The 15,893-nt window shown below is 49.9% G+C and overlaps 1 protein-coding gene and 1 non-coding gene across 7 annotated transcripts in view; both read left to right on the top strand.

Annotated features, from left to right (window-relative positions):
• Positions 1-15,893, top strand: part of HNRNPUL1 (heterogeneous nuclear ribonucleoprotein U like 1) — a 36,107-nt gene that overhangs the window by 15,466 nt on the left and 4,748 nt on the right. For all 6 annotated transcript variants that reach the window (XM_045782340.2, XM_045782505.2, XM_045782079.2 and 3 more), the window contains exons 8-11: positions 4,513-4,779; positions 5,899-6,021; positions 6,118-6,246; positions 15,139-15,307. In XM_045782340.2, the coding sequence (XP_045638296.1) occupies positions 4,513-4,779; positions 5,899-6,021; positions 6,118-6,246; positions 15,139-15,307 (688 nt within the window). The remainder of the gene's footprint in view (positions 1-4,512; positions 4,780-5,898; positions 6,022-6,117; positions 6,247-15,138; positions 15,308-15,893) is intronic.
• LOC123785019 (U6 spliceosomal RNA) lies at positions 14,524-14,630 on the top strand. The gene has a single exon (XR_006777588.2). It is a non-coding gene; the product is annotated as a U6 spliceosomal RNA (small nuclear RNA).

Raw genomic sequence — 15,893 nt, forward strand, 5'->3', positions numbered from 1 at the left:
TACCGGACGGGAATGTTGGCTCTCATTTGGGGCAAGATTCTGCCATTCTACCCTCTTTCGTCTTTTGTGCAAAGCTGTCAGACGGCACCTTGGAGAGGTTTGAGGATGTCAGGTGTGCACAGCCTTCCTCCAGTCCTAGATACCAGAGGGACATTTTCCAAACACACCCAGGAATTTCTTTTCTCTTTGCTATGGAGTAGCCTGTCTGCTCTCGAAGGCAGTGCTGTTGGCTCTTGCCCCACTGTGGTATCCTCTCATCCCAAAACCTCTCCCTTCCTTCACATTGCGCTACTTGAGCCAGGCTTCCTGCAGTGCACTGTCTTCTGGAAGGGCAGGGGTGGATGCAAAGCAGAACAAGATAGAGGGTGGCTGCCCTGCAGTCCAACTTGAGTCCCTAAGAACAGGGACTGACACTTGATGGTGCTGTACACGATGGCTGCGGCTCCGGGCCAGACTCCCTGGACCCAGGTCCTGCTTGTCTGCTCACAGCCCTGGGCAGCCCCCCTGCCCGTATTTCAGCGTGCTCTCAGGGAGAGTCTGCCCCTACGTCAGAGTTGGGTGTAGGGCCATTAGGCCAGTCCATTAGAACAATGCCTGGAGCATAGCAAGTGCTCAGTAAACACTTCTTTTAGGAGCTCTAGATGTAGTAAAGCGTGTCAGGAGACCTCAGGCGGGGTGGCTACCCAGGTGCTTCCTCTTGGTCTTGTTCTCCTCCCTCCCTCTTATTTGTACCCATGTACTCTTTTTTTTTTTCCCTTCACTCTCATTTGAAGATGATTTCAAAACTCAAAAGCCCTAAGAAATCTCAGTCTTGCCCAGATTCTAACATTTGCCAGTTTGCTTTTACCATTTCTCAAACATTGAGGTAGCTGTGTCTGATTTGTATCTGGGCCACTGGAGAGTAGGCTGCCTACATCATGTCTTTAGGTTTTAGTCCTTCAGCCTGCATTTCCTAAGAGTAAAGCTGCTGTCTTAACCACGGTACAGTTATTGAATTTAACTTGGATATAATGCTATTATCTCCTCCACAGTCCACATTTAAATTTTGTCAGTTGTCCCAACAGTATCCTTTAGAGCAGTTTTGTTTCTGGTCCAGGATCATGGATTGCATTTTCTTGTCAGGGCTCTTTAGTTTGAAAGTTTCCCAGTCTTCTTTTGTCTTTCATGACCTCATTATCTTTTTAATAAAAGAAACATGTTTTTTTAACCAAAAATTCACCACATTTATGCTCTACAAACTGCTCTAAACCTTGCATTTTTTTTCCCATTTAAGTCAGTCTTGGCTGTCTTTCCTTCTTCATGCAGATAATACAGATCTAGCTCAGTTAAGAACATTTTTGAATGGTTAATGAATATATCTGGTTTCCAAAGATATCAAGAGAGGGGCGCCTGGGTGGCTCAGTTGGTTAAGCAGCTGCCTTTGGCTCAGGTCATGATCCCGGGGTCCTGGGATCGAGCCCCATGTCGGGTTCTCTGCTCAGTGGGAGCCTGCTTCTCCCTCTCCCCTGGTTTGTACTCTCTCTCTCTCTGTCACATAAATAAATAAAATCTTTAAAAAAAAACAAAACAAAGATATCAAGAGAGATAGTCAGAACGTGCACACTGCGAAGTCTCCTGCAGACCTTCCCCTCCGCTCATTGTTCACATATGCCCTCCCCACACAAGAGTCACCGGTCCTCGGGATTCCTTTATCCAAATCCAAGAAAGATGATTGTCATTTTTCTTCTTTTACACAAGAGGTAGCACAGCATACATGTTATTTCACATTGGTTTTTGCTTAATTATTTACCTTAGAGATTTTTTTCTGTCACTACCTAGAAGACTGTTTGTTCTTTCATGTAGTCTGCAGGGCTTGTGTGCACCTACCATATTCATATATTCAGTTCTCTGTTAGTGGACATTTGGTTAGTTCCTCTTCTTTTTATTTGGTGGCTACCTCATATTCTGATGCAGGCATCAGTTTACCCTGTGTTAATTTAGCCGGTCTCCTGTTGATGGCCCGGGGAGCTGTCTGCTGGGGTGGTCGATGCTGCAGTGACAGTGTGTCCTTTTCCTGCATACCACAGTATCTTGGGGATCTTTCTGCGTTTCCACACTTGCTCCCCTTGCTGTAGTGTCCCCATTGGAGCACAGTTGGCAGTGCTGGGCTTTCTGCGTTTCCACACTTGGATCTCCCCTTGCTGTAGTGTGCCCCATTGGAGCACAGTTGGCAGTGCTGGGCTAAGTGATTGGCACGTCCATCTTTGCATTCTTGTGGGAATCTACCTGTAGTGTTTATTCCTGAAAGTGTACTTTCTGGATCAGAGGTGTATTTTTAAATTTCGATAGCTGCCACCAAGACCGCGCTCCAGAGAGGCTGCGGCAGTCGAACATGTCCTCAGTGTATGGCAGCATCCCCCAGACTCTGTCCCATCTGCGTGTGAGGCTCTGTGAGCGTGCGCCCATGTGGAACTATAGGCCTTGACTCCTGCTGCAACTAGATCATTCAGCCAGGAACCCCTCTACTTCCGTTTTTAAGATTCCATGTGCAGTTTCCTTTTTTCAAAGGGTGTTGTAACTTTTTAAAAGGCTTGGCGTGATAGGTTGAGGAGGTGTGAAAACCAGTGACCTGAGGGAAGCCAGGGGGAGTCCGTTTATGTTAGATCTCGAGTTCTCAACTGTCAAAAAACAGAGGACACAATGGCTGCCAGGCAACAAGAATAGTAGAACCCATTTCAGCAGACCGTAAGGAGTTTTGTGCTTGGAGACAGGACGACCGAGGAGGTGTGAGACATGAGGCTGTAAAACCGGCAAGCTCTGAGTAACACCGGGCCTGATGACTTTGAGGTTTGAGGCCCTGGACCAGCACCAGGGTGTTTTAGCAGGAGTGACAGGACTACACTTTCCTCTTGGACAGATGGCCCCATGGGTGGTGGATTTGTTAGTTGAGCGTGCTGGTTTCTGTACAATATGGTAAGTTCCCTGAGTGAAGCTGGTGGCCAAAAGGAAGGGTGACCCCCAGCATGCTCGTCTCCACGTGAAAGCAGAGGTGACCTGGGCCACTCTTGGCTCAGGTGGGAATATACGGCGGGGGTCCTGCTGTAGAGACTGGGCAGGATTCACTCTGGCAGATGTTTGTGTGTCTGCCCTGCATGATCTTGACCTCTGTGGGCACTTAGAGATGAACTGATAAGGACCGTATAGAGCTGTGTCCTGTGAGCACTGAGGACGGTGGTGAGGAAACTACTTAAGGGAAAGGGGCTCTTGCCTCTTCTTAAAGGACAAGTTCCAAGGTGGTCTTCCCATTCAAGAGGGAAAGAATACCAGGTCTCGTACTTTGTATCAGGAACCTGACCTTGTGCTTTGCTTCAGTCTGCCATCTGATCCCAAGTTTTGAGTCTCCCTTAAGTGTAAACTTTTACCCTGCACCCAGAGTGATCTTCCTGAATCGGCTTTGACCAGGCCGCCTCCCTGTTCAAACAAGTCAGGGGCTCTGCTCTGTCATCAGCATGGAGTCCAAACTGCCGAGGTGACAGCCCCTCACAATGCTGAGGGCAGGGACCATGTCTCCCCACAGTGCCTGCCATCTTGGACTTATCGGTCCCACTAACCCACTTAGTCCTCTTTGCAACATAAACTCTTGTCATGCCCCCCTCCTTGTTTGATAAGGAAACTAGATGAAACCACAAGGTCCCACAGTTAGCGAATAGTACAGCTGAAGCAGTCTGCCTTCCCAGACGGTCTTAACCACTAAGCTCCAGCTGCTCCGTAAGAACTTGGTGGCTGTCGAATGAACAAATATGCCTGGCTCTCCCGCTGCACCTGAAGTTACTTCTGCCTCATCTTTTATGCTTCAGCCAGGCTGACCCTTTGTTCTCTCACCATCGGATTTATACACAAACAGCACTTCTCTGTAGGGCTCTCTCCTCCCCCCGCAGACTTGGCTCATTTCCATGTATTGTTCAGGACTTGGCTTACCGGTCCCCTCCTCAGAGAATCTTGCTGCTGGGTAGGTACGCTTACCAAATTAGGATAGTGTCCTTGTCTGATTGCCCACCAGACCCTGAGCTCCGTCAGGCCCGGATCACCAATAGACCTGTGCGCCAGAAAGAGCAGGAGCTGCGGAACATGTGTCGAACAAACAAATGAAAGCATTTGTAGAGCTGGGCATAGCTCGAAAGGCCCTGCTGTGGCTTTCTTTCCCTCTGTTCTCTTCGCAGACTGCCCTTGCTGGGCTTGAGGACAGACAGAATCGCCTTTTCCTTCACGTTTGTCGCAGGCTGGGCACAATACTTGGAGCTTCCTAAAATGACACATGTCATATCCCCCAGCTTTGGGGTTTGGGAGCAAGGAGGGCAGGGCCACACCTCAGCTGTTTCCTGGTGCCGCCTCATGTATCTGCTGGGGGAGGGAGGCACTTAAATATGGGAAGGCAGCTGTATTTCCACTCCCGCATCTGCTCCCTCCCAGTTTTGGCTCCTGATGCCCAAAGCTGAGCTTTGACAGTTATCTTCCTTTGGCTTTTTCTCCTAGGACTTTGAATGTGGAAATGATGTGGAACTCTCCTTCACCAAGAATGGGAAGTGGATGGGCATTGCCTTCCGAATCCAGAAGGAAGCCTTGGGGGGTCAAGCCCTCTACCCTCATGTCCTGGTGAAGAATTGTGCGGTGGAGTTCAACTTTGGGCAGCGGGCAGAGCCCTACTGTTCTGTCCTCCCAGGCTTCACTTTTATCCAGCACCTTCCCCTGAGTGAACGGATCCGGGGCACTGTCGGACCAAAGAGCAAGGCAGAGTGTGAGGTGAGTGGGCCTGGAAGACCGAATTGGAGGCCACCTCTACAGAGTCATGTTGTTGCCAAAGCAGAGGGGAGACGCTGCTGCCAGGTGGTTAGAGCAGCACAGCCTCTCGGCCGAGGGAGCAACCTTGAGGCCTTGGAGCCAGGGGCCTCTTCCTCCAGGCGTCCCACGGCTGGGAGAGAGAGGGGAGTGTGGTGGGTGTGGCTTGGGCTGAAGGGGGAGGGGCTGAGGTGAGAGACCTAAATCTTGGAAAGGTTCCGGAAGGAAGTTATCCCATGGCTTCTTCCACACTGCTGCTTCGGGGAGGCCAAGACTATCTAAGAACAAAAATGACGATCTTGGGGGGTGATTTGGCTGCAGAAGCTGTACTGGTGAGCTTTGCTCTGAAAACGATGTTTTTTTAGATACATAAATGATTTTATGTTTATTTCAAAAAAACTAAACGTGAAGACCTAGTTTCCCATAATTCTGCTGTCTGCAAATAAGTTCATAGTTTTCGAGTTTATGCTGTCCTTTTTGCTGTGCTGGGTGCCTGTTTTATACACATGCACTTGTAATTGAGATCATAAAGCATTTTGATATCCTCCCTTTTCACTCAACATTATTTTGTGAGCTTTATCCCACTACATGAAACCCTCTTTTTAGACTCATTTTTAATGGTTTCACAAACAAATTGTTCCCCTCTTGGTAGGCATTTAGGTCATATCTAGTGTTTGCCAAATTCCAGATGTACTAAATAAATACCATGCTTGACCTCATGTGTATGGTCTGACCCCTTCTCGTGGCTGCTACATGTACCATTCCCAGCGTATAACCCTCTCTGGGCTTTTCCCTGTCAGAAGCCGCTTAATCCTGCCTGGACAGAAATGTAAATATTCACAATAACAGCACTTAATTTTGTGCTTGCCCCATGCGAGGCCCTCTGTTAAAGAGTCTGGCACCCCTCATGTCTTTGAACCCCAGCAGCAATACTGTGAGGACGACACTGTTATTGCTTCTGTTTTCCAGAGGCAGCCACGAGGTTGAATTACTCTTGAGGTCACCAGTGAGTAAGGGTGGTGCCAGGCTGCGATGCCACCCACTGCTACTGCTTCAGGGTCCCTATTTGTCCCTTTCTTGTAGATTCTGATGATGGTGGGCCTGCCCGCTGCCGGTAAGACCACATGGGCCATCAAACATGCAGCTTCCAACCCCTCCAAGAAGTACAACATTCTGGGTACCAATGCCATCATGGATAAAATGCGGGTAAGGTTGGTCCCTGGTCTCTCCATATCCACCCCCACCCCTGAATGCTACCCTGCAGCCAGAACCACCCACCTCTTCACCACCCTCTGCCCGCAGGTGATGGGCCTACGCCGGCAGCGGAACTATGCCGGCCGCTGGGACGTCCTGATCCAGCAGGCCACCCAGTGCCTCAACCGCCTCATCCAGATCGCTGCCCGCAAGAAGCGCAACTATATCCTAGATCAGGTACTACTGGTACCCCCGTCATGCCCCAGGAAAGGGAAGGGGCCTGCTGGATGCCTGGTCCCTTTATTTTTTTCCCCATAAAACTCTGGGACTACAGCGCCGATCAGAGAGTCAGTCAGCCATACATGATGACACAGTCCCAGACGTAGCTCAGGCTCTTAGCAGCCCAAAAAAACATCGTCAGGTAAGAGCTATTCAGTGAAACAGAAGGGACATGGATTTCTGAGCCGGAACACTCTGGGCTTGAATCTGACTCTGCTACTTCCTAGCTGCGCGCCTGTGGTCAGCTGACTTCATCCTCCAGATCTCAGTCTCCTGGCGTGTAAAATAGAGATCGTAATGGTGCCCATGTAACACATGATCTGGCCCATAGTACCTGGAGATTGTTACTAATTACTCTACAAAATAGGTATGTCCCAGCTTCTGTTAGCATGTTTTTATGACTGTTGGGTACGTATCTAAGTCATATATTTTCTGGCAGTTAAGAGGAAGGCTCTTAGCATCAAATGATCTGAGAACCTTTGAAATTAAGCCAGAATTTTGTATGTAGGCACAGGTATGTCCTTTAAAAAAACTCAAAAAAACTGGACAGTTTTGAGTTAGGATAGGAAGATCATCCATGGCTTTCAGCATTCTCAAAAGGATGAGGGACCCAAACATGGTTAAGGAAGGATCCCTGTCCCAGAGTAATGAGTTCCTCGTGTTTACCACCTGTGAGATGTCATTCTTGACGTCCTGAAGGCTTTCTCAAGTAGCAGATCCTGTATTTGGAGACCTATGAACAAGCCTCTGCTCCCCTTAGCCTTGCACTTGTGCTTTCTTAAAAACCTGTGAGTGCAAATGTGTAACCTGAATAGCGCCCCCACCCTGGCAGCCTTATAGGGTGCCTTCATACATGTAGCCCTGGATACTTGGCTCTCATGAATTCAGAGTTCCTGATGAGGGTAGAGCTGGTGGTGGTGACAGGCTTGTCAGAAAGGTGGTTGGAAACTCCAGGGAACCAAGTTGGCTTTGCATTAGAAGCGAGCATCTTATACAAAACAATTGAGCAGGAGCTCCCAGGCTGGTGGACAGTGGAGATTTGGGGAGAGTGGTGCACTCAGCATGGACTCTCTGTGCCCCTTCCCTATATCTTGCCCTAAGCATCTCTTCCATCTGGCTGTTCCCGAGTTACATCCTTTTCATAATAAACCAGTAAGCTGCTTTTTACAGTGGAAGAAATGAGGCCTCAGCCAACATTTGAAAAGAACACATAATAAGAAACTAGTTCTTTTTTTAAATAATTTTTAAAAGATTTTTTACTTATTATAGAGAGGGAGCACACAAGTTGGGGGAAGGGCGGAGAGAAAAGCTGACTTCCCTCTGAGCGCCAAGCATGATGTGATGTGGGGCTCGATTTCACGACCCTGAGATCATGACCTGAGCCGATATCAAGTCAAACGCTTAACCAACTGAGCCACCCAGGTGCCCCCCCCCAAAAAATTAGTTCTTAAAAAGAAAAAAAACTATTAGCTGATAATAATTCTTTATGATAGACAAATTAAAGGATCTTGCCAAGCAGTTATGTATTGAGAGTGGCATTCTTCATGTGATGGTGGAGATGTGAGATTCGCTCTGGGTATTGCTTTTCTGGAAGGTGGACCTAAAAAGGTGTACTTTCCTCCACTGAGCAATAGTCATAGGATTGAGCCCTGAAGACTTCCGTTTGTAAAGAACATGATCCCATAATACTAAACTTTGATTTAAAAAAACCTCATTGAGCTAATGAAAACAAAACAAAGCAAAACACAGTTGAGCACAGGATAATCTAAGAGTCACCCAGGGTTACTGCCCCAGCTCAGCCCCATTCATGATGCATACAGCCAACCTTCTCCACCTTTAAAAGACTTTGTTTTTTCTTTTTTTTTTCTTTTTGCTTTTTCTTTTTTCTTTTTCTTTTTTTTGTTTTGTTTTGGTTTTGGTTTTTTTAGACTTTATTCTTAGGGTGCCTGGGTGGCTCAGTCAATTAAGCATCTTCCTTCAGCTCAGGTCATGATTCCAGGGTTCTGGGATCGAGTCCCACATTGGACTCCCTGCTGGGCTGGGATCCTGCTTCTCCCTCTGCCCCTCCTGCTCGTGCACACTCGCTCACTCTCTCCAATAAATAAATAAAATCTTTAAAAAAATAAAAATTTTATTATTAACCCCTATACCCAATGTGGGCCTTAATTTATAACCCTGTCATTAGCAGTCACGTACTCTGCCAACTTAGCCAGCCAGGTATCCCAAAGACTTTGTTTTTTTAAACATGCCTCACTTTTCCCCATTCTTCTTGCCAGGGCATTTTGAAATTGTGGTCCAGCTTGGCCTCAGTGGGACTCTGGGTCCTGAAAAGTAGAGAACAGTGGTCTTTTAACACTCAGAGGATTCCTTGTTTGGATACCAAGAAGTATTCCCTGCCTCCCACCCCCACCCCCCACCCCCAGTTTGCTGGATAAATCATCTGTGAAGCCCATTTCAAATATGTGGCCCAGTGGAGGATTATAGTCCTAGGGTAGATGGTCTTAACATGTGTTCAGCATTTCAAAGTGGGCTTTCCCTGGAAGTCAGACCCCCAGCATCTCAGCCGGCACAGAACAGCTGAGCTCTGTAAAGACTTACTGTTGGCCTTCTCTGCCTGTGCTCGTTTATTCAGGGACGGGGTCCAGGGCTGTACCAGGTGCACCTGTGCTCTTCAGGGCTGCTGGCCTCCTGGTGGAGGGACTTGCCGGTCAGGCCAGATGACCCAGGCCAGCAGGGAGGCAAAATAATCTAACCTCCAAAGGAGGGGGAGGAGGGTTCTCGGATTAACCACAGATTTGAGGATTGACTTGGGGCCTGAAGCTGTAGGTTATTCAGGCCTTGGAAGAGGTCTAAAGCCAGTGGTTTGACCTGTTTTTGGCTTAAGCCCCAAAAGTGGGTTCCAGAAAACCCTGGAGGTAGGATGTAGGATTCAGAGTAGACCCCTGGCCAGATGCCAGCACCTCCCACTCCACCAGCTTGGACGGTGATAAGGGGTGAGTTGATGCATAGCTGTCTCCTGAGCTAGCTAGAACTCCCATAGCAGAGCAGTACAGCAGGCAAAGTTCCTGCAGTCCCAGGATCTCAGCTCAGGGCTGTCTTCTCCCTTTTCCTCTGATTTGTCCTGGGTGGTCAGACCTCCCCACATTTGGCCGTCCTGGCTCTCCTATGTAGGTTGGCCTCAGAAATGCTCATCCTTGAGAGGGAAGGAGAAAGAGGCTGTCTAAGCCAGGATTCTGCCTTCGGCCAGGATCCCAGCCCCTGTCCTAGGATGTGTCTCATTGAGCACAAGCTCTCAGGTGTGTAGGGGCCTGGACCTATGTTTCAGGATGACTTGAGTCCTCTTGAGATCATGGGGGTGTCATAGCTGTGGGATATCTGAGCAGGGCAAGAAAAAAATGGACCAAAGGGGAAGCTGAGGCCTCATCTGGGAAAGGAACCTATTTAAAGTTTGCAGTCGGTTTACTGGTAGAACTGGCCTCTGCTGACTTCCCAGAAAGTCGCAGCCAGGAATGGTGGGGGCTGTATTGGAAAATTAGGAAAGCTTTCTGGAGGTGGGGTGTCTGGCCAGGACATGGACGATGGTAAAAAGAGTTGGAGACTTTGTCCTGAGGGCAGTGGGGAACCATGGTCATGTTTTCATCAGAGAGGGACATGGCTTACTTTGCCTGGCTGGTGAAAGGCTGAAGAGAAAGGGGAACAGAAAGATAGGAGGCCACATCGCTTCAAGTGCTCTTTGGGGTCCTTTCTTACCCGTGGAAAGCCTCTGGAACGAGCTCCTGCCTGGCCTGTCCCTGGCCCACCATGGAGCTTCGAGATGGGGCAGGAGCAGGAGCTGTCCTGGAGGCTTTGAGAAGCCCTCTGCAGGGCCTTGTGTGAGAGCCCCAGACAACCCTCAGAGTCGAGACTGCAGGCTAGGAGTTCCCTTTGGGCTCTAACAGCCCAGAGCCAGGCCAGGCAGTGAGCAGAAGCAGGGCTGGATGTGACAGCGCAGCCAGCCCCACCTCAGTCGGCAGGACGTGTGGTTCCAAGTCCTGCTTTGCATCCCTGTTGACAAGTGCCATGCCTTCACATGAGACAGAAACCTAGGGCTAAGAGTAGAGGCCCAGAGTAAACCGCCTCCTGTTGGCAGGCGTTGGGAGAGGGAGGTGTTTCTCTTCTCCACCTTCCCCGTCACCAGAACCCCAGCCTGTTCCGTTGCTGGCACTCCAGCCAGTTCTCTTGCTACATGTGTGGTTCCTTCCACTGGGTTTACCTCACCCGCACCCAGAGTGAGCTCTTTTGTCCCCGGCTTTAAATGGGGTCCTCTGGGGTCCAGCCAGGTTTCTCTCCCTGCGAGCCTGACCCTGTTGAGCTCTGGATGGGGGACAGTGGGACTCTCACAGAACTCAGGCTGTGAACAGCCTACTGTATTTCTCCCTCATTCCCCTGGACCCCCACCCACCAGAACTACCCACATAGCTTCTTGGAGAAGCCCAACTCCTGTCCTTTGGCCCACATTGCTAGGGACCGGGGATAGCCAGGGAACACAGACAGCCCCAGACCTTCTTAGAGTCAGCATCTTCAGGGTGGGACTGGGAGAAGCAGGAGCTGGGCAGAGGGATCCCACACAGCTGGAAAAGCTGACCTAGCTGTTGTGCTGGTCTCCTAGCAACAGCCACCAGCAGCCCCCAGTGACCAGAGCAGTGCTGGGCCGGCCTAAGGGCTCTGACCTCACTGTGTTTGCTGTAGCAACAGCCACCAGCAGCTAAACTCCCTTTCCTCCAGGAAGCCAAGCATTTGCATTTCTGCTGGCCTGGTTCAGACACTCTTCTTCCCTTCCCCAAGCCCAGGAATAAGGGGAGGGAGAGGCAGTCTTAAAAACCCTCGCCAATTGTGTCCTCAGCACCTCCGTTCCAGAGTGTCTGAGGAACTATCCCTCTGAGTCTAGCCACTTCCTGGGACGGGCCAGCTCTCATTAGGAGCACAGTCTGCTCCGTCCCCTCTCCCCCCATCCCGCCAAGACGCAAGGACTAGCCCTCTTTTTTTTTTTTTTTTCTTTAAGATTTTATTTATTTATTTGACAGAGATAGCGAGAGAGGGAACACAAGCAAGGGGAGTGTGAGAGGGAGAGGCAGGCTTCCCGCCGAGCAGGGAGCCTGATGTGGGGCTCGATCCCAGGACCCTGGGATTATGACCTGAGCCGAAGGCAGAGGCTTAACAGCTGAGCCACCCAGGCGCCCCAGGAACTAGCCCTCTTGACAGCATTGCTTCTCTTCTCTGTCCCTTGTCAGCACATTGACAGGGCATGTCTGCCCGTTGGAAAACCCCTGGGAGGTATTTACCCCTGTCCTTGGGGTTTGAGGCAGTCAAAATAGGATCACTTCTTATGGGCGAGAACCGTGGAATTTGTTGTCCACAGAATGGTTTAGGGCCACAGTCACTATGACTTTTGTGCCAGGAGAAAACCTCATTATTTAGCTGGAGGAGGCCAGATTTTGTCTTGCTATGATCAGATGCCACCTTCTGCTTTGCTTTCAGGAATGAGTCCAGGAAGAGCAGTGGGGAGAGGGACTTTTCCTCTGTAACCTGATGTGCCTCTTAACCGTCTGTGGCCCAAGGCCTCTCCATGGGCCAGTCCTCAGGGCCCAGATCACAGCAGGGATGTGTGCTTGCGGCATACACGGTCCTCCTCCCCATCCTTGCAGGGTGGGACATTTTCCCCAGGGAACAGGGAAGAACATCCCCGCCTGGTGTGTGTTAGGACCAGGGGTCTGATAGGTTTAGAGAACAGCTGCACCCACCGCCCAGATCTCCCAGTAGATGTGCACTGGGGTCCCTGGCCTCTGGCTGACTCACAGCCCAGCTTCCTGTTCCGTGTCTTGGGAGAGGATCTCTTGTGACTTGTCTTCTCTTCGAATTCAACTTTCCTTGGTGCATTCCATTGGGAAGTTTCTCCTGGGACAGTGTCAGTCCTGTTGGCCCTATTTTCAGATCCACCCTATGTGTGTTGACTTGGAACTTTCCCTGCCCCCTCCCTGCCACATGCCAGACATTTTCACATCTGCATATCCTCACCAGAGCCAGAAGGAGGGTGATCTGATCCCTGTCTTTCAGATGAAGAAATTTGAGATGCAGGCTAATTAGGTGACTTGTCTACAGTCTCACAAATAGTAGAAGACACAGCTGGGCTTTCAGCTGCGAGCTTCTTCCCCAAAGCCTATGTTCTCTCTACCCTGTCTCACTGTCCCTGCCTTCTTCTTCTTTTTTTTTTTTTTCTTTCTTTTTTAAGATTTTATTTATTTATTTAGAGTGTGAGCAAGGGGAGGGGGAGAGAGAATCCCAGGTGGACTCCAGGCTGAGCACAGAGCCTGACTTGGGGCTCAATCTTAAAACCCTGAGGTTATGACCTGAGCCAAAACCAAGAGTCTGATGCTTAACCGATGGAGCCACCCAGGCGCCCCTGTCCATGCCTTTCTGATGGGAAGTCGCTGTCGCCCGATCTTCCCCAGGTGTGGATTGCTTCACCTCTGCTTTACGGTGAGGCTGACCGTGGCACACCTCCCTCCCCAGTAACGGCCATAACAACAGTGGCTCCCGGTTGTTGACTGTTGGCTGTGAGCCAGGCCCTGGGCTAACCAAGGGCTTTTACCCACACGAACTCCTGCAGTCTTAGTAGCGACTGTCTGACATTCATACTGTTCTCCCTTTTCAGGGCTTGAGACTTATGACATACGCAGTACGTTGATTTTACAGACAAGTAGGCTAAGTGGCACTTGTTCACCCAGGGCCACTCGGGTGTGACCTGAGCAAGTCAGATTAGCGCTGGGGTGTGCCAGGCCACTCCTCCACACACACACACACACACTGCCTGCCTCCGTCAGGACGGCTCCCGTACCGGAGGCTGCCTCAGGACCCCCGCTCATGGACTTCGCGCGCCGGGACAGTTGCTCTTTCATCTGTTTCCACTCCGTCCTCACCAGCCCTGGCAGGGAGGCTCTTCATCTCTGTTTTACAGATGAAGCAACTATACGGACTGGCCAGAGTGAGTTAATGGCCACACTAGGACTTGACCCCGGGCTTTTCCACCCTGCCAGGCTGTTGCTTCAAAATACAGTATTTTTTGTGTGCATGCCCCTTTACATGTTCCCCGCTGTGGCTTCTTGAGTCCCTGTCAGAGCCTCTAAAAGTTGTTCAAAGGCAGGTATTCTTCATCACTCTAGTTGTGTTGAGTGTCTAAGTTTGGATAGGGTGGATACCTGTACGGGTGCCTGGGTCCCAGGGCGGGTTTGGAAATTCCAGTAGCATCCAGGTGGTTTTGGTGTATGGGCTAAATCCCGGGGAGCCCTGGCGTCCCACAGGTCTGGGCCCCAGTTCCAAAGGGCCCGGCATGTAGGAGGTTCTCTGTAAGTGGAAGTTGTTGGCAACTGCTGCTCTTGGTCAGGGGTGCTCTAGAGCACCACTTGGTGCCTGCACCACCCAGGACGCACCGCACCTGTGCATCACCTGGAGGAAGGGAGCAGAACGTTAGCAAAACTGCAGTTGGGAAAAGCACCGGCTCTCCCCTTGCCCAGCTCCCTGGTTAAAAGCCTGTGGTTGGGGCTGATGCTTTAGAGAAGAACTGAGGAAATAAAAGAACCACAGTGTTGATGACAAGAGTCTACACGGCTGTCAGAAAGGGCTGGCTAATATGGCAACCATTCTGTAAATATTATGTAGCCATTAAAAGAGAACACTGGCATGGGAAAATGTTAGGGAAACGTTAAGTGAAAAAGCCTTCAGGAGAATACATAGCATGATTCTACTGTTATTTTATTTATTTATTTATTTTTGCTTGTTTGTTGTTTTTTTAAAGATTTTATTTATTTATCTGAGAGAGAATGGTGGGTAGGGCCAGAGGGAGGAGGAGAAGCAGACTCCCCGCTGAGCAGGGTGCCCGATACAGGGCTCAGTCCCAGAACCCCGGGACTATGACCCGAGCCGAAGACAGCTGTTCAACGACTGAGCCACCCAGGCGCCCTTCTAATTGTGTTAAAAATCACACAGATCTGGGGCGCCTGGGTGGCACAGCGGTTAAGTGTCTGCCTTCGGCTCAGGGCGTGATCCCGGCATTGTGGGATCGAGCCCCACATCAGGCTCCTCCGCTGTGAGCCTGCTTCTTCCTCTGCCACTCCCCCTGCTTGTGTTCCCTCTCTCGCTGGCTGTCTCTATCTCTGTCAAATAAATAAAATATTTAAAAAAAAAAAATCACACAGATCTGTGCTGGCTTCAGCAGCACGTACACCAAAATTGGAACGTTAGAGAGAAGATCAGCATAGCCCCTGCGCAAGGATGACCCCCAGATCCGTGAAGCGTTCCGTAGTTTGACTGTAAACACCTCCCATGTGTACCTCTGAGATTCTCCCAGCATGACTCAAAGTAAATGCTTTAAGAAAGAAAAAAAATTACACAGTTCTTTTTAGAAATGCATGAATTCAGTACAGGTTATCTCTGGGAAGGACTGGCAGTAAGCAGATGAAGGGATTCTTACTGTAAATTTTTACTCTGCCTTGTACTCTGAAGTTTTTACCATGAGCCTGTGTTACTTTTAGAATTGGGGGGAGGACGTAAGGTGGCATACCAAGAACAAATAAGGGTTAAAAGCCCAACTGCTGGGAACCCCTTGTCCTGTGACTGTCAGCAGCCACTATCCCAAGTCCATTTTCGGAGGATGGGCTCAAGAATCTTAAAAGCACAAAAAGAGCAGTCTCCTGAGTTTTTCTGCTTAGGAGAACTAGTGTGCTTTTCTCAGTTTCTGGCCTACATAATACTTGACAGAGGAAAAACCCAAGTCATAATGTACCATCTCTTGCCTCTTCTGTTACCTACCCCTAGACAAATGTTTATGGGTCAGCCCAGAGACGAAAAATGAGACCATTTGAAGGCTTCCAGCGCAAAGCCATTGTAATTTGTCCCACTGATGAGGACCTAAAAGACCGGACAATAAAGCGAACCGACGAGGAAGGGAAGGATGTCCCAGATCACGCAGTCCTAGAAATGAAAGGTAGGAGATGAGCGGTTCCCAGGGGACCGGCCACAACAGGGTCCTCCAGAGAAAAGCTCCTTCCACACTCCCTTCCTCCCAGCTCCTGGCTTATTCCTTTTTAGATCTTGTCCATTTTTTCCTTCCTCCTGTTCTTTCCTTCCCTGTCTGCTGCAGCTGTGAATGGAAGAGCTGCAGGCTGTCTCTTGGGGCATGGTTTTCAGACCGGGGTAGGATGAGGGAGAGGATGTATGGGAGCAGACACCAAGAGACCCACACAGTCACTGCCTCTGGCACCCACCAGTGGGGTACTGAGCTGGCCTCCTGCTCCTCTGTAGAAATAAGGATGCTGATTCCACCTGCCTGGGGAAGGCTGGAGGGAGTGTTTATATTTGGTGGGGCTTAGGCCACCTGTTCAGAAGAGAGAGAGGAGGGTCTTTGTTTACTCCTGATAATTATCAGAGAGGTTGAGACCCTTTCTCGCTCTGTCACTCCTCCCTTCTCCAGTCTCCTTTCTGGCAGGCCAGTGTCCTGGGGGTGTAGGGAATCAGACCACGGAAGGTCCTGACCTCTCCCTGTTCCCTCTGGGGCCCTGCCTTCTTCCTAG

The sequence above is a fragment of the Ursus americanus genome, chromosome 21, assembly GCF_024610735.1.
Source record: "Ursus americanus isolate L20-20 chromosome 21, mUrsAme1.1.p, whole genome shotgun sequence".
Lineage (NCBI taxonomy): Eukaryota > Metazoa > Chordata > Mammalia > Carnivora > Ursidae > Ursus > Ursus americanus.